At 42.8% G+C, this 16,327-nt stretch overlaps 1 protein-coding gene across 2 annotated transcripts in view; it reads right to left on the reverse strand.

Annotated features, from left to right (window-relative positions):
- LOC136422968 (citramalyl-CoA lyase, mitochondrial-like) overlaps positions 1-13,565 on the reverse strand; it is a 30,066-nt gene extending 16,501 nt beyond the window's left edge. Inside the window, exons 1-2 of one of the 2 annotated variants that reach the window (XM_066410933.1) lie at positions 13,475-13,565; positions 9,651-9,779 (exon numbers count right to left, since the gene is read on the reverse strand). In XM_066410933.1, the coding sequence (XP_066267030.1) occupies positions 9,651-9,742 (92 nt within the window). In that variant the 5' untranslated portion in view covers positions 9,743-9,779; positions 13,475-13,565. The remainder of the gene's footprint in view (positions 1-9,650; positions 9,780-13,474) is intronic. The other variant, XM_066410934.1, reaches the window with a different exon arrangement.
- Positions 13,566-16,327: the final 2,762 nt, after the last annotated feature.

The following is a 16,327-nucleotide window of genomic DNA, read 5'->3' on the forward strand; positions in this document are numbered from 1 at the left end:
AACCCTTATAGTACATTTCTTTACCCATACCAGCTTAAATGTGTTTGTTCTGTTTTGACTTTAACTTCAAACTTTGCCAAATGATTCATAATTGTGTTCCTTACTGTTCGGTTTTCGAACTTCGGTTTGAAATAAGTACTGCAATAAACATTTATTCATCATAAGAGAGATATGTAAGAGAGCTTTAATCGCTCCTATACCCGCTGTTGCCGGTGATACATTGTTCCCATTTATTTCATTACACATTTGTCTTCTTCAAATGTGTACATTTCGGGTGTTTATTTCCCGACGACCTGGTGAGAGAGTGAAAAGAAGGACAACAACAACCCGGCACGACCCCGCCATGCGCGCGCTTGTCTGTTTGGATTTGTGCGCCACAATATGTCGACATCATCTCCCGAAGGACGGTCTATCCCAATTTCTGTCATTAAATTTTCCCCAGTGAAAGATAAAGGTTGTAGACGATAATATGCCGAATTCCCTGGCAGGGTAACATTCCTTACTAACAGCACTCGCTGTAAATGGAAAGGTACAGCGAGAGGTGACTAGATGAATGGTTTTACGTAGGCGAAAAAGCGAAACGGGTCCACAAGCATTTGCATTGGGAGCCAGACTAGCGGTAAAATATGCGCACTTTTCCACATTGTTTTGGACCCTCTGCTGTGCAGTCGTCTCCACTCCTTTCAGATGCTTTCATACAAAGTTGAGCGTGTCTTATTCGCTCCTTTCAGCCTCTCTCAATAACTGCTGAGAACGCTGAATGGGGGACAAGCGAGGATGCGTGTCCACCCTGTCATGACAAATGGCAGCTACTCCGCATCTCGTTACCATAGCAACACCTTCCCTCGTAATTTCGTTATGTTCGGCGTTTGTTTCCGTGGCGCACTTAATCAACCATTTGCGTGCGCGCAACTTGTAGTAGATGCATTTTTTGAATGTCACTCCGCCCCCCACCCCGCACAAAAAAAAGTTTTGATAATAGCTGTAGATCTACGTCCATGCACGTAGATAGACTTGAGGGAAGGGTGGGAAAATATATGGGTTCGCGGACGACCTTGCCAGTTGAAGCGCGCGACGTAATTACCCCCACCCCCGCTTAATTGTGTCATCCGTCGGACTGGGGAGATTCCGGGGACTGGGCTCTCACGGGCCGCCGCGTCCATTCCCGGCCCGCCATCCTTCATTCACCGCCCGCTTTTATACGGTAATACCTCGCCAGAGATTCAACAACTATTATAGCCTGGACGCCAGACCCTCAGTCTCTGTAATATCAAGGAGATCTATCATGTGTACGATGTGTGTGTACGATAGATGTTATAGAGATTGGGGGTCTGGAATCCAGGCTACAACTTTTATAGCCTCCCATGCAGACCTCACCGCGCATTTGTTTCATTCTTTAATTACTAGCTATGGGCCCACACGTCGTACGATCGTCGTAGTCTCTACCAGACTAACTTCGCCGGCTATAGGGAGACTATTTGCTAGTGTTTCACTTGAAGGCTCCCTTAGTCTGTCATATGTCGGTGAGAAGGATGGCAAATTGGACCCTCTCTCCGTAGCCGACTCCCTTAGCATACTATTCACTCTATTTGGCCAATTTCTACTATTTTCCCAGCCATCTGCGGGGCCTGTAGAGGGTACGATCGTCGTACGGTCGCAAATGGGGGGGGGGGGGGAGGGGCATTCTTGGGATAACCGTGCGCAAGTTTCCTGAAAACTCAGCTGTCGTGTTACGGAAAAGGTTGCCTTAGATCCTTGTCGGGAGTTGCTTTTCTGTCAAAGCCTGTTAGCAAATCTAACAAAAAATCAAAATCCTACATTATCTACAATCTAAATTTTGTTCTGTCTTATTTACGCTTACCCCCTTGTTTCAACAGCGCACTTAAAACCACCGACTCCCCCTGAAAACATTTCTGATTTTACAGCACTCCATTTTCGTGCTGCAATCCTTCACCAGGGATTCAACTATAGTCGTGCGAAGCCACAAAGGAATTGACAACAAAAAAGTTTTGCTTCCCCGTTATCGCCTGACATTTTCATTACTGGATCCCGAGAGGGGGGTGCTCTAGTCTAACGGGTACGGTACCGCGTCGGCCTTGACCTCCCATGACCCCGTCGCCATGGCAACTGATAGAAAATTTCCTCTCTACAGAAGTTAGCTGGTGGTTGTGATCTTGACCCTCGATGTCTTTTCAATTTGCCAGGGAGAAATTAGTCCCCTCGGCAGAAGCCAGACGTATGATATATCACTCAGTTTCGCGATGCCCATTTTCTCTGTGTCCCACAAATATTTAAGTTTAGTAACAGCATGTTATACATGTACTTATATTCCATATAGTTCGCTACATAGGGGCAAATTGGCTTTGGTATTTTGTCTTATTAAATGATACCAATTGCAACATAGTACAAAAAGATAGTCGTTGGGAATTTATGTTGTCCTGCAATATGATTTTGTATGTTTTATGGATAGAGTCAATTCTGAGTAACCGTGCAGGTGTTAGTTTTTTTCTTACATTTTCGAAACATTTGGGGAAAAATCGCGGTGTTAACAAGTTCACGATGAATATGTCACCGCAAAAAACGCGAACATTCCCCATTTTACAGTATCAAACAATCTTGCCTCCAACCACTGCTTGGAGAGAAAAGAAGCAAAGCATCACGGGAGCGTAGAAGAGGCAACGTTTGCCTCATACCATGATCATACCATATATCAAACATGCCACCAAGAAAAGAACTTGTTCAAACATATGAAAATCTCACGCACAATCACAGTGTCCTCTGTGTGAACTTGGACATAAAATCTGCGGTTTTCTTGCCTTGATAATTGACGAATTTACGGGCATGATGAATGCTCCCTCCCGCAGGTTGTCGTTTTCGGTTGGTCCGCGAGAATTTGGCGATGATGAGGCGACAGATTACCGAGCCTGGCGGGAATAGCATTCCGCGAGAGCGGATCTTATTTTCCTCACACCAGCGCAACAACAACCAACAGAAATGGGGAAGGGGGATCTCCAGTGGCTGACGCGGGACCACTTAAAAAGAACTCGCGCGCGTTCAAGTCTCAAAGTCTTAAGCCAAATGCGAGAATAATTCGAGCGGAAAATGTCATTCCTAACGTTGAACAATTTTTCAGGTCCTTGCGCGGTGGTGATAGGACTGTGACATTTGTAGAAAGGGAAGCGAGCAAATTCGTAGCGAGACGAAGGACTCAAAAGTTTCCACTGATGACTTTTCAGGAAATAAACATGACCTTTTACTGTTATTGATGTGTTTTCAGCGTAAATATGTCGTTACGACGCGGTCACATTCGTCGTAGGTCGTCGTACGATTTTGATGTCGTAGAATTTTCAACCAAGCTGTGACAGAACCGACCGTCGACAATGATCTAAGACAGCCTTTCCGGAAGCTTCGAAGAAGAATGCTAAATCTTGCAGGTCACAAGTTCTTCTTTTTTTAATACCTCTATGAAAAAATGGAGGTGGGGTGTGCGTGTGTGTCTGCTTGTTTGTGTTTCCGCATATTTGTGGTCAGCATAACTGAGGGTCTGGATGGATTGTCACGGGATTTGATGTGTAGGTCTTGAGAAGACGAAGGTCAAGTTCGATTTTGGCGTCCTGGCGGCTTTTCTTGGAACTGCAGCAGGACGCCCAGTTTTTGTATATTTTGTCCCGAACGCGCTATGGTGTTGATTTTTTTGGTGGCAGATAGCTTTAGGCTTAGGCCCCCTAGCAGTGTGCTCAGGGACTGCAGGGGTGTTTTTGTGAAATCTTTCAAAGAGAATAAAGGAACAACGGATTTTCCTGCTCTGGTAATACAGAGATGTATGCGACACAAATGATGCATTTGTATCATACCATTGTTTTTGTATCTTTTGTCCTAGTTGGTTATGATTTATTGACGGGTGAGTGTGTGCGTGGTGGGTGAGGGAGGGGTGTGTGATCAGGGTTGCCGGGTCACATGGTTCGGTCTCCTCACCACCTGTTTAGTCAAGAGTTACAGCACTGCCTGAGTGGAGGAACAGTGGGAACATGTCGGCCGCGTACTCCAGCTATGCGAAAGGTCCCCGTCCGTTACGGCATCGTAAGAGTATCATGTTGTAAAGCGGGAATTTGTCGTGTCAAGGGGCGGCTTGGCTGCCGTGACACTGCCGCACACTTATAGTCGGGGCCGTACGTGCGTTTATGTCAGAATTTCCGCAGACGGCCATTAGGATCGAGCGATGTAGATCAAAGGGACGGAGAAACGTGGTCCTAATTTCGCGCAAAACGAGCATTAAAAATCGCAAAGGTCTCTCAGCGTGAAGCCCCCCGCGCCGAAAGACTCTTCCATGACTGCAGGTTGGGGTTTTATGGCGGAGAAACGCTCTGATTTTTCGGTTGTCCCACGCGTTGGATTTTGAGCGGTTGATACGGGATAGGACATGAAAGCGTTGCGCGGGGTGAGAAGGGTGGAGACCACGACCATCTCTGGACCTGATGGCCTTCATGGCGGATGACAAATGGCGGGATCGCGTTTTGGACAGACACGTGTGTAGAGGACAACAAAAACATTACCTAAAGGTGACTTCTGACGGGCCCGTATTGTACATCAACACTAAATCAGACACGAACATTCAGAACAAAACTGTCGTTGGTTTTGGTGTTATAGTAGAACCCGATTGACTGAATATCATATGGTAATATCAATACGCCATTTTGGTTATTGTGTGTGATGGGGAAAGTATTGTATCATCATTTGTGCTCCCTCAATTCCATTGCTGTATTAGACAATTAATCTTTAATAAAACCATTACTTTTTAATCTTATGCCCTCATCCTTTGACATACCTTTGCAGGAGCTGTGTATTGAAAACGTTCGGTCAATGAAGTTGAGTTAAGCGGGTTCATTTCATCATGAGAAGCTTTCAAAACGTTACCACAAAACTAAAGTTCCCTCTAGCTTTAAACGACTTCGGCGGAGCAGAATAGACATATGGTCCCCAACGGGACGGGTTGACTTTGTGTTGGGTGTTGTTAGAAAAACTCATCATCAAATTGGTTGCCTGAAAGAGTCGATGAACTATTGAAATCCCTAAAACGCTTCAAGTTTAAACGGTCATCTCCAAACCAATCCGTCACGGAGTATTTTATAACTCCCGCGGGTCGCATTTGTCCGATGTGCTGGCAGTCCACCCATTTGTGACACCTCTCGGCAGGAATTTTCTTCAAGCAGGTGTTCTAATTCGACGTCAGACAATAAATCGCACGTAACACCGCCACCGCTCGGCAAGCGTGGGGAATTCTGCCGCTACACTTATCCGAGTCTGTCTGGGACGACCGGAAACCCTTTAACTGGTATTTTTCGCCCAGGGATTACTAATGCAAAACGCTCGACTCGATTAAAGGAGCGCAAATAGGACAAAGACCAACGAAAACGTGGCCTTCTGTATCTCTTGATGTTGTTGTCGCTTTGCTAATTACTCGTTCGAGGCCTCTGTTTGGATCGATGTGGGACCAATTTCTGTGCCGTAAATTGTCCAAGATTGGGCCATGCGTCTTGCAGGGACGTTAATTGATTCGGGAGTCTTTAGGCCACCAGTTGTTTTTGAATATATCATCAACTCATATTTTTCGTCAACTATTTCGCGAAAGACTACATAGTACATATCCCTCTTTAATAAAGTAGTACGTAGACGAAAAAAGCGATGGGTATAGGTATACCCCAAACATCATAGGCACTCAACTAGGAAGGACATATACCGAACTCATAGCGCTAACAAATGTAGGAGAGTTGTTGTATGCACCTTTGGGAAACGAATGTCAATGGACCTAAAATGGAGAAATTGAGTCTAGCTCCAAACATGAAATGACCCGCAATTTGTAAAGACAGTGCCCCTGTCCCAAATGAACTCAAACCCATCAAAGACAATCAAAGCAAGAGAAAACGTAGAGTAGAGATCTCAATATTTATTCTATTCACATTTGATTATTGAGGATCTGAAAAAAGCAAAATGCTTATATAAGAAACATACATACAAATGTAAAACAATTACATTGAGAAAACACACAATCATATATACATAGAAATACAAAATGCTTAAAAATTCAATATTGTTAAAAAAACATCGAATTGCCACATAGAATACTGCACTATAAGTTGCCAAGAGCTCTGTTTTGACAGACCCCACGAGTTGAATTACAAAACGAAATTCTGTAATTTTCTCCCCATTCTGGTAAGACGAATAGCGTTTTTGTTCGCACATCATATCAATAACTGTGCGCTATTTTCCTGTCAGGAACTCCTGTCCTTACCACCCACCCCCCGCGGGCTCTCTGACCGGACACGTGTCAGGAGAGCAGTGATTTTCATTGATCCAAAATACGCTTTGTATGATACTTTCCCTTTGTAAATCAAAGATATCATAACATCGGCAACTAAACCGTTCCAGTTAGAGTCAGTAGAGTGTCAGAAAGATACATTTTCCCTCAGAAACCGCGTTAAGGGAACCCAATGTTTCCCAGGGATGTATAAAATGGCGGCGGGTTGCTGAATGAAGGAAAAAGTTGAAGTTTGCCGCCATCTTTTGACTCTCTGACCACAGAGAGGAGATCGCTAAGCGGGAGATGCTGGTCTCCCAGCGGGTTCTAAATACTTGATGAAAGCCGGAGTACGGTGGTTAGCTCGGCAGCCGTACGGAGGCATATAGGAGGGCCGCCCTCGCGATTCTAAGGGGACTGGGTAACAAGGGAAGGTAATAAACACTGGCCTCGCGACCTCAGGTAGAGCGCCCGCACCGGGTAATGTCTACTGACGGGTTGGTTATTTGCTCGGGCTTAGCCATCTAATAGAGCCGACTACTTTGCTCCTTGCGTGCGGTAATATTTCGAGTAGTCACTGGAGTCTATGGCTCATTTATTATCATGGGAAGGTATTTTCTATAAGTCAAATCAGCTCTCTCTCTCTTTTTGAGAGAGAGATGTGACTGTAGCAAGAATCATTTTATAGAGCACATATCGGTTTATCATTCATTCAACGGATGCGTTTTGCAAGGTGAGTTTTACTTTAAATTCTCACGATAGCATAAATTCTTAATCAGGGCTCCGGAGTCTGTGTCTTATCTATATGTACTCGTAGACAAGCTTAATTCAGTTAAGAACCGATGTTTATCTGGGCTTTTTCTGAACCCCTGAAGCCTTCCCGCCCCACCGACAGTAGAGGCTGTATCTTGGGCGTTTCTGTTTAATGTAACACGGTTAGTTAAGCTATCCCCACGATACCTGTGCCTCTGGGACATTTTCAAGTGATTTCCTGTGTATCGCTGGGAAGCAGGAATTATTCTCGTGTCCAGGTTTAGGTACTGCGTTTCACAACAGCAGGGTTTTACTCATTTTGTGACATTTCTATGGACTGAAAATAATAGCAGAAAATTGCCAAAATAGAGGATTGTGTATTTTTATGGGTGCTCACCTCCTTTACCAGTATTGTTCGTATTTTGATCAATTTTTAATTTTTTTTTTCCTGTCCGCAGAGTGGTCTAGTGGTTCAGACGGACAAGGCCTTTCACAGTCACAAGAGACCCCGGAAGTTGAACGGTCTGACAATGTCGAAAAAATCACGGGGGAAAAATACCACCAGCGGAAAGGACGTTATCTCGAAAATTTCCGATTTGATCTGGACATGCCTACAGAGACGCGCAATCTTCACGTCTCCATTGATCGAAATTGTTGGAAATTGCCATCTTAATTTGTGCGCTAGCGTGCGAACCACTGCCTCTGAGCAAAGCTAAAACGGCCAAAGTGGTGCCAAATTATACGTTTTCTCCCCATTTTCGGCCAATCTCGCCCCATTATTTATTATTACGTGCCCGCTTGTTCATACACTCACAGAAAGCAAAGGGAAATGGTACAATAGCGGCGATGTTGTGCTTATATGTAGAGGACAAAATAACTTTGACGTTTCGCACAGACACATGCTGACTCTACACCGGCAAACAGCTAGTACTCATACTCACAGAGCTGTGGTGACTAAAATCAGTTTTCTTCGTCATGCAAAGTCAGTCAACAAATAACATAATGCATTCATTACAGAATATCAATGTAACAGCGAGGTTGATTGACATGGCATTTGCTATTAGATTTACAGAAAGCATTCGATTTGTTTCATTTTATGTTACCTGATTTAACAGTTCGGGCCATATTAGGTAATGCAAAATAACAGGTAAGAAGAAAATGATTTTTCTTCAGACTTAACCTTTATGGTGTTAGGATGGTGCCTGTGTTCATTCTTGTTTTACATTTGGATTTTTCAAAAGCAATTTCCACCGTATCCTGCCCATGAGGTTAATAAAAGAAAGACCATAGACGTTGCCGCACACACGACAGACGGTTCATTTTGGTAATAAACCATAATTCTATACTTTAAACGGTCCGCACGACGTAATAAACATTAATTATAGGTTACGTAGGTCTCGGTTAATTGCATACATAAGGTTCGTAATATCTCCCTTTATGATCTCTTTTGTCCTTTTTAACCTCAGAGGAAGTACATAGGATCAAAAGTTATGTTAGCACTGTACGGAAGGCAGTCTGTACTGTCAACAAAATGGACCACATTTATCACAGAGAAAATAAAACGCTGCTAGAGGGCCCAAATTCATGTCACTTCTTCCCTACCCATCTGCCAAAAAATGGAAACAAGAAGTCCTGCTGCAGTACCAAGGACAGCCACCAGGGGTTCAAAATCTAATCATTTCTTTCGATAGGACACCTTGTCACGTAACGAATTTCATGATAATCCGTCCATAGCTTCTTGAGTAATGCTCCAGCCACAGACATATAAAAAGACATACAAACGCTGCTTCTTGGTGAAGGTAAAAGCTTTATTCCCTACCGCCGGATTTTCCTCGGACTGGGACGCGCAGCCGCCGCTGAAGGTCGCTTTAATAGTCTCCCGCGCCAGACCGCTTAGACCGATGGGTCTGGTCAATTAATTACCGAAAACAAGGAGAGCAAATTGTGTACAAGCTCCAACACTGACACAAGATCCGGTCTGACTGCGTCAGGGTTAGCACGGATCACGGTGCGAACTTGGCCCGTACTAACTACATAACCAACTCAAGGAGACACGCACTAATTGTGGCGGTGAATAATAAGGTGTAAAATGAAGGGAATTTATGGAGTATTTAAGAGTAGGGAGTGAAAAAACAACTGGAGAGAGTAGCGAGGGTTTTTGTTTGAAAAAATGCCGGATATTCCTCGCTCGGCTGCCTCTGATTGATGGGGATTTCATGTGTCGAGTTGGCACGCGGGCTTCGAACCCGCAACCTCTGGCTTGACCCCGTCGGGCGGCAGATGAAACGCGCGCCTGGCCCGGGTTGACCAACCAGGCCGTCTCACTTACATGTATTACCAGTTAAGTGTAATGTAATCGCTCTGTCGTGCCGCCGTGGCCTGATTGGTTAGCCGCCACATGAGGACCAAAACAAGGAAAGTAGAGAAAAATGGCCCCCCAAAAAATAAAGAAAGAAAATAAAGAAAAAAATAGCAATGTAGAATTTGCGCTCACTCATAGTAGTACTAGTAGTACGTGTAACTAAACAATTGGCTAATTAACTATCAATGATTTAATTGTTAAGTACTGTACAAGTTTGTTATGAATTAGCCATGTGCTTACCTGACCAATGACACGTTCCGCAGACAGAACGACGGTGACCTTGAGATGAACCATGACCTTGAGATCCCAGCGGACATCATTAATGACATCATTACGGCATTACAGGCAGATCACAGACACTGCCGGCATCTAATATGTAAATAATCCATGGCTTATGGAATGAATAAATAAAAGACCTTTCTTGTACGTTTATACTCTTACAAGCTAAGCACAAGTCACTGTGATAAAGTAAAATTACAGTGATACAAATATATAAGAATATGGTATCTACCATCGTTATGGCAAATATATACTGGTATGTACAGGTTCAACTTCTCGCTGTAAATGTACGGACAGATGGAGCTTATAATACACAGATTTTGGAATTGCGTGAGGAATATGAATCTGTGCTACGTAAATATCAAAAACCTGTGAACTTACGGTATGCAATTGAAGATGTCAAGTCCACAATAAAATATAAATGGTTTTATTCGCAAATTCATACAGAGCTAAAACAACATTGCAGCCTAATGATACAAAGTAAAAAGGCTGAATTACGCAGTTTCAGGGAATACACAACTGTACAAAATATCATCAATATTTACAAACCTAACCAAAACTGAACAACAAGGATATGTAGAAACGGTAGTAGGGTGATTACACAATAGGTATAAGTTACAATACGCTGTTCAGGAGTTTTGACAAGTGCGGAATGGCACTGTTCCTGTACCTGTCAGATCTTATAAAGGGTATGCTAAGCTGGAAACCCAAATGACACTCGTCTTCTATCTTATCTTAGTTACAATATTGGCAAATCATTTGCTGCAAAGAATGCTGTCAGTACGTCTACCTTTTTCAATATGGAGTTTATGTGAACTCACCCGGAGTTTTGTGATGGCTGTTCTGTGTTTATGTATGAATCTTCCGAGCCTGATCTTCACACCCACGCCAACAGGAAAAATATCATAATAACAAGGTTGTTGCTTTTGTCTGAGATTTTGAAGCGAAACACACTTAATGATAACGATGAATTAGTTTATTTGCAGATATCATCACATCGATTCACTAACATAGCAGCCAAGACTGGCTGAATTACGTAATTTTAGGCAATTCATAGATCTAGATCTATACAGAACAATATTCTTTCTGAATCGATAGTCACACATTCAGAAAACCTAGATATTTGCACGTTTGCAAGTGATTCATCATCGTACACAAACACAGAACTTTGACATGAACTTGTTAACCGCGGAGTTAAAAAGTTCACTTCTGAAGATTGTATCCCAACATTAACAGCGATGATTTTGTCTGTTTTTCTGGCTACCGGCTTTGATGGCGTTATTTACTCGTTCCTTGCGCCAAGTCTGTGTCTTGTTCTGTGTACATTCCAAGGAAGATAACAAAAGCCAAAAGCAGACTTTTTACCGGCTAATCATTCATTAAGTAGTAAAAATGCATATATGGTAGAGCGGACAATACCTCTAAGTCAAAGTAAGGATTTTAGAATAGAGATCGATATTTTCATACAGACAAGGACTGAAGGAGTAAAACTTATTCCTGGATAGATAAACAGATACAGCTATACCGTACGGCCAACTTCAAACTACAAAATAGATATACAAAATGAATCTTAAAATTCCCTTGATAGTTCATTGGTAGAAGTCATTCTGAAACTCTCGTGTTTGCAATTACAATTAAACTTTGATTCACAAAATCTTAAAATTGCTCTTATTAAGCAACAAAGGTGATCATGGGTAAATATGTAATAGAAAATAGATCTATCTTGTTCTTTCAAATAAAAACAGTACAAGATTGCAGGACTGAGATTCGGGGGGGGGGGCAGAAGTCCCTAGAGTATCCCGATTCCCGCTCTCACGGCTTCAAAGACTCCCCCGCGTGAAGTTCAAAGTAAATGTTTTTACCGTTAGGAGGCTGCACAACTCATCAGACCCGAGACGACACGGCGGTGAAAGGGTACCGCAGCACACAAACGTGCCCCCCTCGCAGTGGGAGGGGTGAGGGGGAATACTTAGCACACGTCGCGAGGGACGACGGCGGCCGGAAAAGTTTTATACAACAAGAAAGTTTGTTATGACTTATGTCAGCTTGGAGGGTGCGGAAGGGGTTTGGGAGAAACCACAATCTCGTTTTCCGTGATGACGTTCAAGGGCATGGATACTTTGCAAAACCTATGCAAGATTCCTCGTCCCAGAAAATGTAGAAAAACACTAGTTGCATAGGTTAATTCTATGAAAAAACATTGGTAGTATAGTAGGTCAAAGGTCACTTGCACCCGAACACAACGGCAAAAGGTTTCGTGATAAAACTTATTAAAAGCAACTTGTTGATTGGCTCTTTTTGGTCCAAATATTAGAATGTCTTTTTAAACTTAGCTCTTATTTCATAGGACGATCGATTGTAGCGTTATATACATCCGTAGAAAGAGCTTGACGCCAGTGAACTTGAACGGGTGTAATAACAATGATCTTTGTATGCAATCTCATGCACGAAAGCTAATTGCAAGGGCCACACAGATACAATAGTGTAAAAAATATAAAGGTAATAACGTCGTCTATGATCTATCAGATGTGTCAAGTACATTGCTGGGAATTGACTTCTTATTTCGATGCAGTACCATGTTTATGATTTCGTGATTTTTGTAGAAATGTAGATTTTTGGACAGGTTTTCTAGAAGGTGAAAGCTCGGGGGATTGTGGTAACTGTTTCAGAAAACAATTTTTCGTTCTGCCTTACAATGAGCGCATTTACCGATGAAATCTATTTTACTTTCCAACTTTCATGAATTTAAGTTAGGTAACAAATCTTTCAGAACATCTGCTCTAACCTCCTTGATCAGACCGACCCCAGTTGCTGCACACGTGTGGGGACCAGGCTGACTCTCTATCACCCTGCGGATCTCTGCGCACCGATAGCCGAAACTGGTCATTAATTAAACACATCCAGATACTTATCTACCTGATATACCATGACGGGTCCCCGCGGCCCTGGACACATCGTACCATCGGCAGAAGATCGAACGATAAAAGATATCGCGATAAACTCAGGAACAAAGGCGTGAATTCGGTCATCTGGTACACAGTACTGTATCTAAACCAGTCGACACAAATTTATACGATTGTACAAATAAGTGAAGTACATAATGGGTACCTACTGGCTGAACTTCAAGGTGAATATTCAAGGTGAATATATTGACGAACCCTTCCGTTTATAGAATTAATCAATAAAGCTGATCAATCTAATTCCGAAGAAGCAACGACTAAATCTGATTATTGCTCAAGAGCCTAATTTTGCCGCAATTCAATAGTTTAGTTAGTGTTAGTATTAGAGCTACTTGTTGCATTATAAGTAGATTACATTGCATTATAGTGCGATTTCGATAAGGTTTTATGTCTAATTTCATTAGATTAATGATTAAGATTCAAATCTGTGCAACAGCATTGTTAACAGCACAAGCTTGATCAGTTGATGACTTGTTGCTATCTTCGGTAGTAAATACGAATATACTTCATGTAGTACTGCACTTCAAAATAACACAGTGCTCTTTAGTCTACGAGTGCTTTTAGGATAAAACTTTTAGGACATCTGCGGACCTACTGTATAATTAATTTCTTCTTCAAAACTTTCTCAGTTGCGGTACTCAGTGTTTTCCGAATGCAGAGGTTCTAGACATTTTCTAAACATTTGTTGAGAGCACTTGCTAGTGGCTATAACCAAGGACATTATACCTTGCTATAATCTAGTAACACATTGGCAGAAACACAACTCGGAAACTTCCATTGTTGAGGTTGTTGTTCGAATTTTACAGAAGAAAACAAGATTCTTACCGTGTTTTGTTGATGTTGGGTTTTCCGGGATCATGCGCACACGTGGTCGCGTGAGGGCCCGTCCAGCGGTGCGAGGCCCCATATGGGGGGTGTGTCGACTACTGAGGCACCGGCGATTAGCACAATTTTACGGCGCATGCTGATCAGCCTTTGATAGACCCTTTCTACTAGCGCGGACATCTGACTTCAGTTTGGGACGGAGCTATGCGCACATATTTCTTACGCCATACATCATACAACTGATGGGCCGGATAGCGACCATTCAACTTTAAATCAATTACAGGTAGTTCAGTCCATTGGAAATCTAGGAAAACTGAATCTAAGTCGATTGTTTTGGAATTTCATTGTGCAGTGCCAAAATCAATACCAAAATCTGGTATCACGAAGAATAATATTTAGTCTGTTTGCTTGTTTGTTTGTTTGTTGGCTAATTATATCTTCTCATTCTCAATCTCAAAGGTTTAAGGTGATAGCCCCATCACCTTTCTTTCTCTGTCGTTATCATAAATTCTTTTTATTTCTTTTCGCTCTTCACAAAGAAAACACTGTTAAAGCATTCTCTACAGGAGGACATGATGTGTAAGCTTTTGACTGAATACTAGTAGTTAAAGTTTTTTTAATCAAAGTAAAAAGTTATGTTTTCCCAATATCTAACAGTATGGAAATGCATCTTTCATATTTGTTTCATATTTCACGTGTTGTATTGTGATATACTGTACTTCGTTGTTTCAAAGAATAGCTTGCTAGAAGGCTAGCTAAAAGTAGGCTGGATGTCAGACTGTTTCCAAGCTGTGCGCACGGACCAGCTTCTCGGCCATGGAGCCAAAATGCCCCAGACCTCGCGAGACTGTGTCTCAGGGTCTGACTCAGGGGGCTGTGGTAAAATTTCCTTGGGCGTATGAGAGCCGAAGAGCTGACATGAATGAATGAATGAACTTTATTGCTAGACAATTGTACATGGCAGAATGTATGGTAACAATGACAAAGCGATTGATACAATAAATACTAAACTAGTACATTCTAGAATTCATTACTACAAGAATATCGACGTAAATGGCGTACTGACATGATACTCTAATAAATACTAAACTAGTCCATTCTAAAATTCATTACTACAAGAATATGGACGTAAATGTCGTACTGACATAATACATTTATATGTTAAACATTTCTGTCTGTTACAAGACAATCTCTATTTTGTAAAGCGCACATGTATTGGCCTGTGTAAGCCCTGAAAACAGTCTGGCATCCAGGCTAGCTAAAAGTAGAGGATCAAAGTAATAAACCCCGAACTCAGGACGCTTTTGGGACTTCAAACCGTTCCCAGACTTCCTCGGTCCGCCGACTGGGGCGTGAAGAATCGGTCGGAAAGAACAGAAGAGACGAGAACGCTGCTTTCTATTCGCTACGGAGTCGTGTGTCTGACGACTCGCCGCTCTCCGGCACGCTATACGGATGTGAATAACACCTGTGGTGAGAGGTGAGGGGTGGGGAGGGGGGCGGCCGGGAGAGCTAATGACTCTCTTCCGGGTTAGAGTAATCTCCAAGCAGATGTAGGGTCCGCCTCTGTGTTTTAAAGGCATTTTCTCCTTTTTCTCTCGTTGATCACGTTATATCTTTTCATCCCACCACTAGTACTAGGATACAAAAAAGGGGACCATTAGACAGACGTAGAAAATGACTGAAAAATAAACGCGAAACACACGGTGCCAAACCCACATCTGCTTGGAGATTAACGTTACCTAACGTGTGTGTGTGTGTGGGGGGGGGGGTACAGGTGGTTGAAATCCGTAAGTTTTTAGATCTTCGCGGCGGTTTTATTTTCTCGGGAAGGAGGCTTTCGCGATTGAAGAGAAAAATACATTGAAAACGGTGTCATGAATTCGCGATGGAGAGATCGCTGCGACAACCGCGAAAATAAATGTATGAATATAACTTTATTGCACCACAATTGTACAAGGTACAAAGTATGTATCTACTGGTACATAACTACAGTTCTATAAGGCTAATCTACTACAAGAGTATATAGTATGGGATTTGAATGGAATTTTGCAATCATTGGAAGAATTTCTAACGTCGAGACATGCTTTAATCCTATGTATACCATGATATAAAACCACCGCGAACGTTTCAAGATTCATAATACTCGTCCCATATTCCCAAAGACACTTACACCTATCTGTCGGCCAGGACCTACATAACGAGACCACTAGTCATGAATTAGCGTTACGGAGATCGCCGCGAAAACCGCGAAAATAAAACCACCGCGAACGTTTCCAGATTCACAATACTAGTACTGTAAATGCAGATATGCCCGTGGAGGTTCTATGTTCGCGGTTTTAGCGGGGAACTCTCTAGCTCAAACATAAAACCACCGCGAAAAGTGTTTCCATTATGTGACTGTAGCACTACTATTGTTTCAAACGCGAACGCAAAACCACCGCGAACACTCCATTTTCTGTCTACCGCGGAATTAATTTACTACTCGTCCCATCTTCAGACACCCACATCTATCTGATCCTATCTGTCAGCCGGACCTACATAACGACACCACTTAGCACGATACACCCGTGCACGGGATCACTTACACCACGTTTATTGCTCAAGAGAGCGAGAACTAACTCCGAGAGACGATCTTGTTGACAGGAGGGGTCCGTCAGGAGCGCATGAAGGTGTGCCCGCTGACCCCTACCGTCCCCTCCAAGGCCAACACGCCGGGCCGCTGACCTGCATGATATGTTAATCTGCAACAGACCTGGATATTGCAATTACAAGTAATCCTCTCTCCAAGCAGATCCAAGGATTCGGCTCAGTCTCTGTGTTTTACTCGTAGTTATGCGTACCTTTATTGTC

The sequence above is a fragment of the Branchiostoma lanceolatum genome, chromosome 17 (genome assembly GCF_035083965.1).
Source record: "Branchiostoma lanceolatum isolate klBraLanc5 chromosome 17, klBraLanc5.hap2, whole genome shotgun sequence".
In the NCBI taxonomy this organism is placed as follows: domain Eukaryota; kingdom Metazoa; phylum Chordata; class Leptocardii; order Amphioxiformes; family Branchiostomatidae; genus Branchiostoma; species Branchiostoma lanceolatum.